At 41.5% G+C, this 17409-nt stretch overlaps 1 protein-coding gene across 1 annotated transcript in view; it reads right to left on the minus strand.

Annotated features, from left to right (window-relative positions):
* Positions 1-752: 752 nt before the first annotated feature.
* PIGK (phosphatidylinositol glycan anchor biosynthesis class K) overlaps positions 753-17409 on the minus strand; it is a 90871-nt gene continuing 74214 nt past the window's right edge. The window contains exon 11 of the mRNA XM_075181935.1: positions 753-2067. Within this exon, the coding sequence (XP_075038036.1) occupies positions 1951-2067 (117 nt within the window). The 3' untranslated portion in view covers positions 753-1950. The remainder of the gene's footprint in view (positions 2068-17409) is intronic.

Below are 17409 nucleotides of genomic sequence, written 5' to 3' on the forward strand. Positions count from 1 at the left end.
TAGCGTAGTAGGTGCTCGTGTGCCTCGTTCTGCAGAGTGACATATAGCACAGGTAAAATAAAATCCCAATGCACCCTATATAAGAGAACATGTTCTCCAGTTACCTCCATACCCTGTTTATAATAACTTAATCATAGCTACAATAATATCACTCATTTACTTTCTTGGTGCCCAGTTTTCACACCAACCAAAGTACATATATTTTCACTACGTTTTCCTTCTGTCATTACAGTTTTGTTGGTGCAATATAGATCATACTTGCCAACTCTCCTGGGAGACTCCAGAAATCTGGGTCGGTCTCCAGGACTCCTGGGACAGCAGGCAAGTCTCCCGTATCCGGCAAATACCTGGCCAAAATAACGCAATTTGCTGTGAATTGCGTCATTTTGGCCCCGCATCAAAACATAATTTTTGACGCAAGGGGCGTGGCCAAAATGACACTATTCACCACCCCCTGCCCCCTCGTCACTCCCCCTGTCCGGGATCTCCCGGACTTCAGTGCCCAAAAGTAGGCAAGTATGATATAGATCAGGCCTGTCCAACCTGCGGCCCTCCAGATGTTGTGAAACTACAAGTCCCAGCATGCCCTTCCAGCTATCAACTGGTTGTCTACCAGCAAAGCATGCTGGGGCTTGTAGTTTCACAACACCTGGAGGGCTGCAGGTTGGACAGGCCTGATATAGATACTTATGTAGCATAAACGAGGACAACACACACATATGTATGCAGTACAACAAAAAAGGTATTAAGAATGAATGGAATTATAATTTATTTGAAAAAACAAACAAACAGCAGCCATACAACCAGATTATATAGTAATGAGAACGTACGGACATAGACGGTCTGGATAATTACTCTGTAGCCGCTGACTAGTTGCCCGCGTCACACATTCATACAACGGCATTTTCCTGCCCTTGGCTTCCGACCTTGGTTCTTTGCTCTCTCTGCTTATTAAGCATTTACTGATGTTATTACAAAGTGCTCCGTTTGCACTGGAAAAACCTCCTATTTCCAGAGAGATCTGTGTGACACGAACAGCAAACCAGAGCAATAAAAATGCCCGACAAGGCAGAATGCACTGGACATTCTGGTTTGATGAACAGCGAATAAATCAAATGAGGTTTTTTTTTCCCATGGACTGCTAAGTCTTGCTTTAAATTCTAATTGCTCACCAGTTCCTAGATACATAATTACCTTGGGTTCTGGATTGATCTGAAATGCTGTACTTAGCATGATAAATCAATATTTCTATTTTTGTTTCTGCTGAGAAAGCTCTCCATATACCATGCCAAACAGTTTGCAAATGTACAGAAAGGTATAAAGCAACTTTCCAGCTTGGCTCGCTGTCTTTAAAACCCAATAATTAACTTCGCCATAAATAGAGAGGAGGGAAAAAAAAAAAAAAGCTTCACTTTCTAAACTGTAGGCGTTTTTACAGGCTACTAAAAAACAATGTTTGAGACTTTACAATGTGCTGGTCACCTTCACAAACCGATGGCAGCCATTCTGATGGCTGACCCACGAGGTCACTAGTTCCTTGTGCATTGACAGGCTGAACATGGCTTCAGGGCACAAAATGGCCGCCACCACTATATAGAGGCAAATAGAATACTTGGATTAGATTTATCAGACCTTCTACAAAGGTAAAGTGGAGATGTTGCCTATAGCAACCAATCAGATTCTACCTATCGTTTAGAGAATGTACCAGATATGATAGCTAGAATCTGATTGGTTGCTATGGGCAACACCTCTACTTTCCCTTTTTTGGAGGGTTTGATAAATCTACCCCTAACTGTGGTAAAATTTATTTTATTTGCTGTCCTGCTTGGTTTCCACACTACACGTCCCCTATTTTAGGAAAGCAACCATTAGGGGCTGGCGTCAGAATGGCATGTGATATCAGTGCAGACCATTCCTGAGCCTCAGTAGTCATACTGTCCATCACAATACTCAGAAAACATGCTTCATGTGTTTAATGCCGTAGGTTTTGAAGAAGATGAGGAGAATCAGGGCCCATAGTCCCAGAATAAATCCTCCAGGAGGGTGCCATTCCGTTGGTTTAGGTTTCTGCAAGACAAATAAAAACATGTTTAGTATTTTAAACATCCCAACCGTCTAACATTTACTGACAAAGTAATGATAAGATTGACAGCTTCTGGGATTTATTAGTCATCAGTATAAATGCAACAATATATACGCAATACAACACACACAGAAATTATATATACAGTGTGCACCGCACAATGATGTCACTGCTTCCTACAGGATTGATGTGCTGCATTCTCATCGGCACAGACCACAGAATGGCAGCCTCCATCTTGTGTCACTGACAGTCCAACTAGACGTCTCCCTCCCTGGTCTGCGCAATTCTGGCCCCATATGTACATAAACATGATGTTTCTGTTAGGTAACGCTACGGCCTACGCGGCGATTAGTTTATAAGGTTATATTACGGTTATTACAGAGATCACGTCATTACACCTGGTCAGGTCATTGGGAGATGTAAACAGGACACGTCACGCGGTTATACATACTGGGAGATGTCTGCACTTAGACTGGGAAACTCTCTGCAATTTTTAACTGAACCGAAAAAAAATATTTTATACATTAAAAGCTCTTTATCTTTAAGTCATTTATAAGAAAGCTAAGTGCAAATTATACCTCCAAGCAGCTTAAATGTATGAAACATTAAATGTATTATTCCAGTTGAGGGAAAATAAATATCAGCTTTTGTTTTTTTGATGAGTCACATTGTTAGAAGGAAACGTCTGACAGATGAAGCACTTTTTAAAAACAGAAAAACAGATCTAGTGACACTAATTCATCAGTCTAGGAAAGATACCTAGAGATTGGAAAATGAGCATCGCACATCTGTCCAAGGGAAATAAAGATAGTGTTTCTCTTGTTAGAGCAGAGTCATGGAGAGGGGGACAGTGTACAGATTTAAAGATGACCTTACACAATATCACTAGTATTGCTCAGATGAGATGTATGGAAAATATATTGATTTGTACTTTGGTCAATCATTTTATACAATACTGCAACACTCCCGAACAGACCCCTGGTCGACTCAGAGATTGGATTCAGCAACTTTACTACATAAAACTGGCCACTTTGCTGCTGTAGAGAGCTCTGTTCCCCTATGGGATAGATAGATGTAGAGCCATGCTATCTAGTAACTACCTACAGCTAATTACACTTTCCTCAGTTAAGTCACCCAGACGAGGTCAACGAACACCCTCTGTCCTCCTGTAGAATGTGGCTCAGAAAGTTTTGCTAAGTTTGAGTAAAGTTATGAAGTGTTCAAACTAAGTTGTGATCTGGTGCAGGAAGTGTATTGTACAACATTTTCCATATTTCCTTTACAGAAGGAGGGTTAGACAAGTATCGGTTCAAAATATACTTTTTTAAATTATTATTATTATTATAAGCGAAGGGGCTATACCCCAGACCCAGCGGCACTGATCTTTTAATGTCAGCACTGTGATTAGACATCGTGAATGCAGCCACACACTGCACGTGTCTGCATTTAGCCTGCGCGGCAGGTTAAGTGCAGACATTTACAGGGTCAGAAAAATGACCTCCGCAGTTCTGTACACAAGTGGACTCCAATCGTGTGACCTCTGAACAATCATACAGCCGCTGTACATACTATATCAAACTTGAAAAACAAGATTTAAATTGGCGTTTAGAGTAGATACCGAACGTTTACACCATAAACACACACACATATATATATATATATATATATATATATATATATATATATATATATATACATATATATATATATCTCTATCTATATATATCTATATCAAGGTTTGTTAGATGCTATAATAAACGATACTGAATCTAATCTTAATCCATTGCCTAAGAGTAACGTTGAGTATCCCAAGTATAGGTCATCTGTGCGGCACAGTGCTTAGTAATGCTGCCTGGCGGTGCGGAGGTCCGTCAGTTCGCATCAGACTAGGGTTCTATCTACACCAGGTTTATATGTCTTTCCTGTGTCAGGGTTTCCTGAAAGTGCTCCGGTTTCTCCCACCGTTCAGAAACTTTAGGCTTTTTCCTACATTGCTGCTTGTAGCAGGGGAATTACATTTAAGTTCTATTGGGAGAAGGACTGATCTGAATGGATAAACATATGTACAGCGCTGTGTAATATGTTGGTGCTGTACAAATGAGAAATAATAATTATAATCTGTAATTCTACTGGTTGAAGAAAAGGGGGGGGGAAATATATCTATGGTCTTCTCCTTTAGGGGCATATTTAATAAAGCACGATAGTGCTTTTAACGGGTCATTAAGGTCCCACAGTGTCCTCCGCAAATTTATTAAGGGGGCATCGCAGCAGATATCATGGATATCTGCTGCTTTGCATTCCTCTTCGTTTTTGGAAGCAGTCACCATTCAACAGAATGGTGACTGCTCCTGGCCGCAATCTAACAAGTCCCGAAAAAACATTTTTTTCGGGAACTTGTCATGTTAATGTACGCCAGCTGCAGCTGGTGTACATCATCCGAATTGAGGAAATCTAATGCTGTCAGCTCTGCTCCGGAGAGCAGAGCTGTACAGCGCATGTGTGCATGTCCAGTTCTTGGAACTGGACATGCGCACTTGAAGAGTGAAGAGAAGACCCGAAGACAGCGCTTCCGAAGAGGGGGGTAAGTATGATTTTTTTTAGCACTGAAACAGCAGTTTTTCGGAACTGCTGTTTCTGTGCACGGCTGTACATAAATGTGAGAAGTAGTTCAATCCTTATCATTGCGATAAGGATTGAAAACTACTTTTCACTTTATGTGAATAATGTTAAATGTGCCCCTATATTTTATCTTGGCATCACTAACACTGCGGCTGTTTCCATCCATTTCCACATATTAATACACTTCTTACTTAGAAACAGATGATACGTTCTCTTCAAACAGCTCTAATACCCAGACTCATCAACTCTGCTCTGATCCAGTTCTGTATAAAAAAAAAACCCTGGTCTAAATTCCACTAATTAACCTACTTCGTCTGCAGACTGCAGCGCTCGTTTTAATCAATCTTTCTTATGCTGGATCTGAGAAAAACTTCCACACTAAGTGGTACCTGACCCTGGTAAACAAATTGCTTTAGTTTGCAGTGAAACTGAAGGATGGGCTGCGGCAGGGACCGGCCCGGACGTGGTGCTGATTTGTCATTTTACACCGGTCCGTGATATTTTGCATTTACAAAGATACTTTTCTGAATCACTGGTTTAAAACCGCTGTTGAAATGTCAGTGGTAAAAACACAGGACACGCATCTGGTAACACGTAACCTATATACAAGTATCCGGTATAGACTTATGTTAATACGTGCCTTCTGTATCTATTTATCCAGATACAATGGATTCACATATTCCTCTGTGGAGACCGGTCTACAAAACCAGTGGAACCATAGTGCCAGGGTTGGCAATGGAAACAGACCTCACAATAAGGACCCCATGCAGCTTAAATACTGGCCATGCACACAGCAATATCGCCATTAATACCGGAAAGATATCGCAGCATGTTTGGCTCCAAAATGATACCAAAAAAAGCCCCAAACAGAGGCTATCTGCCTGTGACTGCCGTCCTCTCAGTGAGTGGACCAGAAATGAGCAACATTTTCAAAACAGTTCTGCAAAATATTCGCCTTATATCGCTTTTGGCTGTGAAAATTTCACATTTGCCACCCGTGAGCGTTGCCAGTCCTCCCCCCAACGCACCGCACAGCAGAGTAACATAAACTTTGTCGCTCCGGCTCTATACATAGACTATTTGTAAATCTGGATTTCCAGAATGCACAAAGTGCGGACTGGGAAAGCACAAACGGAAGAGAATTAGACCGCCGGAACTTGTGCTAAACTAACTTAAGCTAATGATTAATCACTGTGGCTAGTGAATACAATTACAATTAGGGTAGATTAATACATTTATTTTAATACATGTAAAACATTTGGAAACTGTGTGTAGGTAAGAAGCAGAGTAATGTAAATGCAGAGGGCCGGATTCATTAAGGAACGTGATTTGTGTTTTTTTTTTTTTTTTTTTTACTACGGACAGAAAATGCACCAGGTACGCCCATATACAACTAGAAGAGGATCTGAAGAAAGGTTTCTAGTTGAATACGGGTGTAAGGACACAGAGCAGGCAGATCACACAGAATACCTGAAGGGGGAGCAGTGCACTGTGTACTTCCTCCTTCCTCTGTGGGAGCTGAACATGCAAGCCTCCACCTATTACAGGTTTGGCTAACCTGTGGCACTCCAGGTGTTGTCAAACTACAAGTCCCAGCATACCCTTCCAGCAATAGGCCGCTATATATTGGCAAAGCATGCTGGGGCTTGTAGTTTCACAACACCTGGAGTGCCACAGGTTAGCCAAGCCTGACCCATTACGTTGCTCCTCACTGATCTAGTATATTACAGCAATTTGAAAACATTCTGAAATTTAACGGATGTAGCTTAGTTTTCATTAACCGTACATTGAGACGTAACTCCTGGTGCATAGAAAGTTAAAGCGCTATATTCCAGAAAAACGTCTGCCTCCCCTGCTTTGCGGAAACCGGTAAACTTTAAAAGAAAACAAAAAAACAGTCGCTGACCGGAGATTACAAACTAACTTTCATGGCTGAAAACGACAGAAGATATAGGTGCAATGCACCCCCTAATGTGACATAATATCACACCAAGGGGTTCCGTGATCATATAACAAATATGAGGCTGCAAGCAGACGATTTCTCAGGAGGGCTAAAATTATTCCTTATAACACATCTATTTAAAGACAAAGCAAAGTCACACAGAAAAATATCCATACAGAATGGCCCTGGCACAGAGCTCCCCTCAATCTTGGACACTACTAAGCAGCCATGCTCCAATCTAGGTTGTGTAGGAGCCCAGGAAGGTAAACACTAAGCTAACTCCCAATGGGGCATATTTAATAAAGCACGATAGTGCTTTTAACGGATAATTAAGGTCCCACAGTGTCCTCCGCAAATTTATTAAGGGGGCATCGCAGCAGATATCATGGATATCTGCTGCTTTGCATTCCTCTTCGTTTTTGGGAGCAGTCACCATTCAACAGAATGGTGACTGCTCCTGGCCGCAATCTAACAAGTCCCGAAAAAACATTTTTTTCGGGAACTTGTCATGTTAATGTACGCCAGCTGCAGCTGGTGTACATCATCCGAATTGAGGAAATCTAATGCTGTCAGCTCTGCTCCGGAGAGCAGAGCTGGACAGCGCATGTGTGGAGGGATCACATGATCCCTCCCTGTCACTCACAGCTCTCTCTCTGCAACTATCGTTGCAGAGACAGAGAGGGGATCTGTGTGCGCATGTCCAGTTCTTGGAACTGGACATGCGCAATTGAAGAGTAAGGAGAAGACCCGAAGACAGCGCTTCCGAAGAGGCAGGTAAGTATGATTTTTTTTTTTCACAGAAACAGCAGATTATCGGGACTGCTGTTTCTGTACTCCAGTTTTGATAAATTTGAGAAATGAATCAATACTTATCCGTCCGATAAGGATTGATAACCATTTCTCTATTTTAACGTTAAATGATAAATGTGCCCCTATATATGGAGGAGGCAGCGGCTGGGGTCAGTGCAGTTAGTAATGATAGAGTGGGGAGGAGGAGGAAGAGCCCAGGATGACTACATAGGTCTCATCATGAATGTATCCGTATCTTTGTCATGTTCTAACATCACAGTAGAGAGATGATTTTATAATACACATGTGACATGAATATATCTCTCTCCCTGCACAGTGTATGAGAAAGAGGAAAGGCTTTTTCTGGACGGTGCAGGATGAGACAACGGGTAGTATCGGATAGAAGCTAAAATGGTTAATCCAACTAGTGATGACTACGCCCTCCGGAGACAGCAGGACCCCGGGCGCAGTAACACTGACCCGGGTCTCAGAGGAACAGACTGTTCATACCCCCTGCAGCACAGCAGTTCCCTGTGAGGATTTGAGTAAAGCCGCCACTAGTTTAAAGGAATGGGAACAGTTTAGAAATGAAAGACTGTCTTGTACAAAGCTGCAGAGCTTAGCAGAATGCCCGCTGGGCGGACAGTCAGAGTGCCCCCCCCCCGCTGCTGGCTGGACTCTGTACAAGAGGGTAACACAGATGGCATCAGACTTAGGAGTAACCCTATATACTCAGCAAAGATATTGTAAGAGTTCATATACTTAACTGCACTTTATTTTACATTAAAAGTGATCCCTAGATAAAAGGTACGGCCATCCAGCACAGCCAGACTTTTGCTCTCATTTTCTAGACTTACTAGACAGTCTGGACAGTTGCCGTGGGTTATTTGGTAGGGGTAAACAAATATTTATTATAATGTACTTTATTAATTGACTACAAACCAGTGGATCACCGTGTGGAGGGGAGCGTTGCACTTGACAGCACGAACAGTTTAACAAACAAAAATCATAACAAAGGTGAAGACGAGAGAACGGATGTAACAGGCACCAAGGAGCGAAGGAAGATTAATAACCCACTGAAGAACAAATGAAACCAGTTACGGTCAAGCTGGGAACACTTACACCACTGAAGGGAAATGCTGCGTCTGGCTTATTATCATATACTTTTCTGGGGGAAATAAGGCAGGTCTGCTTATGGAACACAGTAGTCAGCGACTAATCACCTACTGGTTACTTTGTATCATTGTACATGTGATTATTACACAGCACTTTGCACAGTATTCTACTTGTTATCCCCAGACAGACAGGTTCCTCTATGTACGTGCGGACCCCCAGCCTTATAGTCACAGGGTAACACATGAATGTGATGGCACCCTGTAATTAGAGGGGGGAGGTCCTAGATGGGTGCAAGCTCTCATACCCCTACTTTTGCATCCTAATGGAGAAACACAATCATTTAAAGGAGATAAAAGGGCGGAGAGGATGCATTTAGGGCGGAGTTTTCTGTCTTGCAAAATTACGAACAGCCCTTATATCCTCACAAATAGATTCGATCTTCCAACACCTCTGAAGCACTTGACATTGGGCCTCAGTGTAAACACCTTTAATCATACTTTCCCCACCCGGAATGTCCGGGAGACTCACAATTCCGCACTGTGAGGAGAGCTGCTAAAAATCTAAGTAGTCATTTTAAAATAAGGCCTAATGTTCCCCATTTGGGGGGATATAAAAAACAAAAACTTATCCTAAAAGCCCCGAGCCCCAAGCATTCTGTGTAATAGAGCCAATATCTGTATGACCTATACAATGTGTAATATACATCACAGTGTGTATATATATATATATATATATATATATATATATATATATATTCACAAAATAAGATGTAAGCTTAAACTATGGTTACATTATTTCATAGTTTTCTGCTAATAAATCACCTTATAAAGATTAAAGTACGCCCTGAGCGGAGAGCTGTAGAAGTCACAGAAGCTGGCTGATGTGATCTATCACTGTGACCGGGGCTGCCTCTGAGCTCATTACCCTAAGCCAAGATAAGACTTCAGCTAATTACAAAAAAAAAAAGGCCTTTTCATTGCTATAAATATTCATTTCTATGAAGACAGAGTAGATTACCAAGAATACCGAATGGGTCTGGGCAGAATTCCCAGGTCTTCAGACATTCCAATGTGAGGATTGGGGATTAGTGCTCTCCGGAGTTTGATCACTTGCACAAAATCAGGATTTTTACATTCAAGAGAAAAAAAGTCCATAACCACTGTGCGTGTTGTGAGCGAGTCCTCATTTTTAATACAACTATCAGGCTATCCCCTGACGAATGGTAAGAGTGCTTAGTATAGGCCAGTGTTGGCTAACCTGTGACACTCCAGGTGTTTGTGAAACTACAAGCCCCAGCATACCCTTCCAGCAATAAGCTGCTATATATTGGCAAAGCATGCTGGGACTTGTAGTTTCACAACACCTGGAGTGTCCCAGGTTAGTAAACACTGGTATAGGCCTATACTTGAGACACAAGATGCATGTACTATATAAGAAGTGGGGTGGTTCTTGGGGTGCGTTTGGTAAGCACTTTCGTGAACCAAGACTACTGAAGATGTTAAAGAACATACACAAAGAATGTGCATTAAATCGAAGTTCCAGAGAAACGAACAAGCTATTGCAGATCAATTGGCTGCAAATCTCAACCTGTGGCCCGACGAGAATGCCACAAAGCAGCACATCCAAGCTGGGCTGTAGGGCGATAGCCGTTCATCACACCTGATAACGCACACGAGTTGAGTGGTGCAAGAGTAGAGACAAAGGGCCACAGAGTAGTGGATGAAGGCGATATGGGACAATGAATTATCCTTCATCATGTTCTTGACCAACAGTCTAGTTCTTTAATGACGTGAAGGAATCTTCCAGAATGACAATGGCGTCCATACGTGTGGTCACCCAATGGTTAGAGGAGCATGGCACTGATATCATCAATAGGTCATGGCCTCCTCAGTCACCGGACCTGATCTCAGTTGAGCATTTATGACGTTTTCTGGAACAGCGTCTCCACCAACAACCAGGCGTCAGTTGAGCGATGTTCTTGTGGAAGAACGGTGCACCCGGCCTGCACAAGGCGCTATTAAGGGACTTTGTATTGTTTTTTCCATCTTGTTGTCCACTACCTGCAAAGGACAGGTTTTCTAATTAAAGAGTACAGAATCTCTCCAAAGCTGGCCACACAGGTGCCAAATGGCAGGATCCATTTCTAATATGGCCTCGCATGTAGAAGGCAAGTTCTGTCAGGCTATGGAAATTTAATTTACAAATATTTTGGAATGTTACAGTTTTAATAAAGTTTGATAAATGCATCATCCCCACAGTGACTATCATTATGGGACAGTCCTGATTTTACATGTGGAAAAAGGAGTATGGACTACAGATTGACCACAGCTGAATGGGGGTGTTCTGGGTGAATCAATACACGGTTTGATTACTCGCCTCGGAATGTTGGAACTTTCAATCTATCCTTGATTCATCTTTGAGTGATGGCATTAGTTCTTGTTGATTTGACAGGCTGCATTTATTAATAAAGCTTCAGTCCACAAATGATTGCTTCCACTGTACCACACTATACAGACAACCAATGCACTTTAATAAACTGATACAATCTCCAGACTAGACAATGTAGAGAGCGGGGCTTGCAAATGCATTTTTTAAATTATAAAATCAATTTTTGTCTTAGAAGAAAAAGAAAACTGAATCAACAAAAAAATATTCCCTCTCTACAAAAGCGAAATTGTAGTTGAATCGATAACACTGAATTACCAACATTAAAATACAAATAAGGTAAAGTCCCATCAGTGTAGAGAGCCCAGCACTGCATCATAGAAGAGGTTTCATCTATTCACACACATCAAAAGCAGAAACATTTTTAGCAGCAATATAACCCCATTAAAGTGGCAAAGTTACGTGTCAAATAATTCTAGTAAACAATGTTGACTTCCATACTACACGTGAACATTGGATGAGATATTAAAATGCCTGATTGTAATGATAGACTGAATGCCTTGCAAAGAGAAAACTATTGTTTCTGGTTTCTCTTTAACTGTTAATTGTGAAAAATCTGTCGCTGTGAAAATTTTCACTTTATTTGCACCTGTACCCTAGGGGGCAACAATTCCTCGCACTTTATATATATATCTATCCCCCTACATTTCTATGATTACATAAATGATGCTCTCATTTACTATTTTCGCTTGTTATTTTTCTTCAGGGTGCTATTAATGATTTATGATTCCGGACTACCATGACAACCACAGTTATATGGAATATGATGTAGTGAGCAGAGAGGCTTTGGAACGCCCTTCTGAGCTCTGTGTGCACTGCGACACCCTCCTTCTCCGCAGCCCCCCCCCCCCACCTCTGGCATCACATGACATGCAGAGAGCTGTGAGCCTGTGTCTGTGTAGCAGACTGTATGTGTCTGGCAGCCAGAGAGTTGGGTGAGCAGGTCACTGGTGTTTAAGGTAGGTCCCTGGGAGCACATTGTTATGTGACCACTTTAATTAGCTGGAGGACAAGCTATGTCTCTTCCTGGGCAGTTTTTATTTCTTGGCCCCAAAGTACAACAAGAAACCCCAAAACATATTGCAACATATGATGGGCCTGTTGTGGTAATGGGACCCAATACTGCAATTCTGTTAGCCCCCCTGCTAATCACACCCTGCCTGCTCCGAATGTCAGTGAAGGGACTTTAAGGGGGAAGGGAAACAGGAATAATAGAAAAGGATTTGCAAAAAATGGTTCAGGAAGCGACAAGCTGATGAGTGGGACAGAGGACGGATCATAGTTGGTATTCACTTCACTATTACTGCAGGGCACCCAAAAATATAGTGATGTACCAGAGACCAAACATTTTACTTGCACTGGACTCTGTTACAAATCGCAACCCCCAAACCTTCCTGAGAAACAGCATGGGTTATTAAAATTATTACTAGCAATACTAATAACAGTCCCATGTAACACCAACTAAAATAAATAAACCATCTAACATCGAGTACCCCATTACTTGAAGCCTTCGGCATCACAAATGCATACATGCTGCCATATTATTTTTAATAGTTTAATTTACAATTCTAAAACGCTGCACAGTGTATTGGGCATTATACATGCTAAAGAGGACATCATATCTGACCTTGCAGGTTACAAATTATAGGATAAATAAAGCTATTTAGGATGCCAAGTGCCTTGAATATTTGTATCAACTCTTTAAAGTCCCTGTGTACATAATTAGGATCGTGTACACGCTATCGCCTCAAGCATCAAAATGTGCTTCAAATGCACAATATGAAAACTATACAGTATACTGAATGTCAATAAGGACACCTAAGAGATTAGCAATACAAGATTTAGAGTGGAATTAGTCTACTGAAAAGTAGAAACGCCCCAGGGTTAACGCATTGCTGAAACATTAAACACAAAATATGTATTTTATATCATGCCCACCAATGTATGTAAAATAATTATTGATTTAAGTAGCCGTATAAGTAATATCTATTTTGTATTATAAATATATATGTTTTATGTATCATGCCTAAGAGTTATACTATGCAGTCATGCACAGACAGCGTTGAATCTAATTTACATGAACAAAAAACTGTTCTCGTGTAAGGTCTAAGCAAAACGCGTTGCTGCTACAGAGCCACAAACACAATAGTAGAGCAATCTGTGTCCGATGGACCAGTAAAACTATGTATTCACTGATCTTTTAATCTACAAGTCACCTTTATAAAGACAATGTATCCTGGTCAGCGTTGTATGGTGGTCTATCATATGGCGATTGGAGTGTATGTTAAATTATTCTGGACGATGGCTGCGTCTGACCCTGTAAAGCATTGTCCGACTATGCTGATTGGGGCCTTGTTTGTGTGGGTCAAGAGGCTGGACCTTTCAGAGTCGGCCAAACTGGACAAAGCTCCAGCCTCCTGGGTACATTATGTTGTGGCCTCAACTCTCCAAGAACCCTGTGCAGGGTGGGCAAGAAGATACACCCACCAACTCTTCAGGAGGCCGAGAGGGTAAAGATGGAGAACACCACTAACGGCACAACCCACCCACAGCGCATATTAACACAGCGAGGCTCCAGTGGAAAGTCAATGTAAGGGTTAAAATGTATTTTAAGCTTCATGAATGTTAAAGAACAATTTAACCCCCAAATTACAAATTAAATCTAAGTACAGGTTAATAAACGCAGGAAGAGAGACGGAGGAGCGAACACTGAATCCGTATTACTCTGGATTCAAGATGTAGTGAACGCTTAGGGCTGAAATTAGACGTTGTTGTGGGAAAAGAAAAAAGGAGTTTATATGTTTAGTGTGAGACTCACAGATGTTTTCCAGATTTGTTTTTGCCATCACCCAAAGATTTTAAAAGTAGCCTTATCTGTACCATAATAATTATTACTCATCCTAAAGGTTACACCTAAAATTACAAACAGATCACTGATAACATTGGGTTATTCTCAAATCCTTTTAGTTTTTTATTTCCTTGCGAATCTTCCTCTCTCGCCGGATTACATCTGTTCCCTGCGCCCATACTCCTGGGCACAGGTTTAGCTTACTATGGTGCGCTCCCCCCCCCCCCCCCCCTCTACCTTCCCTTTTCTAATTTCTAAAGTACTCCGGAATTCACTCATTCCTCTATGCCCAGCGCCTCTCCTCAGCTGGGTGGATAATGTAATTGCACTTTGTATTGTTCTGCATGCAGCGCTGCTGACCTACTGTGGTGCCCTTAAAAGATAATAAAATAATAAACTAGACCATTGTTAATACAGACGTTTATTTGCAAATAAAAATCCTACTTTTGCACTTGAAAGAGTTACATGCGAGCGTATGTGTATGTACCCTGTATTCAGAATGAAGATACATCCAGGTCTGAATGATTAGCAGATGCGGCCACTTGACAACAGACGCATCCCTCACATTCAACTTGCTTTCATAAAAGTTTTTTCTTAACATGTTTGCAATTCCTATGGAGAATCATTTAAACTTGAATAGCCTAACTAAAACAGCAGGAACATCTTCCCGACATGGGCAAAAAATATTTGATCTTTGCTACAATTAGCAAACCCTATTCTATGGCCCAGCAATACTAGACTCTTAATAAACGTTCGTAAATTCACACACCACTAATTAGAAACGGGCCACTATTTCAGGTGTTCGTCATCAATCCTCTACTTACACCCCCCGCCATGCAAATAAAACAGCCTTTTCAGCAGTATCTTCCACTACATCCTGGTCTGAATTTGTACGCAATTGCTTAAACACGCCCTTACTGTACAGTACCTACGTTAGATCACCCCGTCCCACCTGCCATACCTCTGAAGGCGTAAGGAGCCGCAAATGCAAAAAAAATGCAGTTCTGAATAGCTGCATCTGGGTACATTCACATTCAGAGCATGCCCACAAAAATACGCTACGCAAAGGGGCGTACGCGTCACTCTGAATCATGTCCCAAGTCTTTAAACCAATCCAGTGCCTGTTACTTGGTGTCGGCTACAAAGAAATATTACCGCAGCCAATAGGTGAAAAGAATTTAAGATATTTTGGAAAAACATTCTTGGAGTGGGGTTGGTCATACAAACAGTTAATCCCAGGCTGGAGTTTTGTTATTCTACATACACGTTTTACCAATTTAAAAACCGCAATATAAAAATATACTAGACAAAAAAAAAAAAGAAGAATGAGGAAATTTTAGTTACGCAACTTTTTGGAACTCAGAAGTGTTTTATGGAAGCGCTTTTATGTAGAGTGAACAAAAGAAAAATCTGTTTACATCTGTGAGCTTTCCCATTTATTGGTCTCCATCAAACCGCAGCTGCCTCACACATGGCTCTTCCATTCTCACTGCAAATTCATTTATCAAGTATTGTTTTTACTTGCACCAATTAAGCTGTCAACACACTATAAGTGCGGTCCAACGTATTAACAGGCTGATTTACCCAGCTCCAATGGATGGCTGGCAGCAAACCCATCAAACATCCCCACTAGAAACAAGGGACAGGACTATACTGGCTCATTCTTATCTCCGCTTATAAATGCCAAACTATTTTATATAAAGATGACATCAGTTTTTAAAAGGAAGTTCTGTTCCTAGTATGAGATGGGTTTTACACCAGCATCACATTACTACTGAGGATTCTGCTCCTTCCAGTACATAACTCAGCATGACACTGCCCCTGTCACATCCAGCTCTACTCTCCATAACACATCACTCATGTCCTGATATTCTCTGTGCTGCTGGAGACCCTGCGCCTCCACTATATAACTCAGTCTGTGGCTTCCTGCTGCCTCCATTTCCCTCCTCACATTATGTCACTGCCACTGTCACATGCAGCCCTGTCCCTCACTAATATAATGATACAAGTGGACAGGTCACTCCCTCCCACAAGATCAGCTCACTCATCTCCTGTGGTACTCTGTGCTGCTGTGACCATTCTGATGTTTTGATTGGCTACAGGTTGTTATTTCACTGCTTAAGCTGGGTACACACTACAGAAATTTCAACCAACTTTTTATGCTGAGCGATTTTACATGCGATCGATGGTCCGATCGCTCGGTCCATGGACTGCATTGTTTAGGACGATAAAGGGAAGAGCGGACGTCCCTTTAGCAACTTTTTACAGCCATGTTGTCGTGAGAAATGACTAATTTCGTACTCACTGTTGTGGATCGGTCGGAAGTTTATACACACTACACAACGGGAACGAGATTGGTAACGAAAATATTAAATGGTACGACCAACCAAATGAGGCGACAATCGTCCATTTGGGCAGACTTTCGACCATCGTGTCACAACACACACTGACCCGACTTTTGAACGAGCGGTCGTATGTCGGCTGATTTAGCCGATTATTGGATGAAAACTGTGTAGTGTGTACCCAGCTTAACTTGCAAAACTAGACACAATGAGATGACCAGAAGCTGGCCATTGATAATACATATGTACTTATCTAGGTCAACCACACCTTAAAAATAAATGCATCAATTTTATTTATATGCCATTTTGTATGGTCTTCCGCAGTAACATGTGGATTGGAAATGCTTTTCAACTGAAACATGTGCTGTTCCATGCACAAGAAGAGGGAAAAGGGAACATGCCAGAGATCAGGTTGCCGTCTGCAAAGCATCTGCCTAGCACCTTAGTCACTGAAGCACAGGCTTTGAAAAAAGTCCGCTTGAGCAGACGAAACTCGTCTGTTGTCCGTTCACTGATGAAAGTGTGGATCCAAGAGACCTGTTCGATGTATTCAACAACAATGAAAAAGGAACCACAAACTTGGGAACCTTTTGCGTTGACATTAGTTCTTGCATACATATATCCACTCAATATTCTCAAGGAACTCTGATCTGAATGGGATATTCTTCTCCATAATTAGGAGACTGTAGATTCTATTTGCCTTCCAAAAAGATCTGGATCCTTCTCCTTTTCTAGACATTTTATACTGGGTTTTATTCTAGAAGGTACCAATATTTTGGTCATATGACACTATAGAATTGTATATTGTGTTCAATGGTACTATCTGTCTAAGACCTCTGCAATATTTATAGTAAATTCAATATAGGTGTGCTCCTTATTTACCAAGTTCATCACATATGTATCTGTAGATAGGTGTTAGCCTAATAGTGAGCTCTTGTGGATTTTCTTTTTATAATCTGAGCATTTAAAACGTTTATGGTTTTGTGTACTAGATTGCTATTAAAAATACTTTTCTTATATAATACCATACTTGCCAACTCTCCCTGAATGTCAGGGAGACTCCCTGAAATAGGGGTGATCTCCCTCACTCCCTGAAGAGTCTGGCATTCTCCCTGATGCTGAGCCAGTACAAGACGTGGTTGGCTTCGCATGATGACACAGTTCAGAAATTGTGTCCTATGTCCATGTATTGATGCCTATGGAGGTGGCCATTTTCATGGAGACC

The sequence above is a fragment of the Mixophyes fleayi genome, chromosome 8 (genome assembly GCF_038048845.1).
Source record: "Mixophyes fleayi isolate aMixFle1 chromosome 8, aMixFle1.hap1, whole genome shotgun sequence".
NCBI lineage: Eukaryota > Metazoa > Chordata > Amphibia > Anura > Limnodynastidae > Mixophyes > Mixophyes fleayi.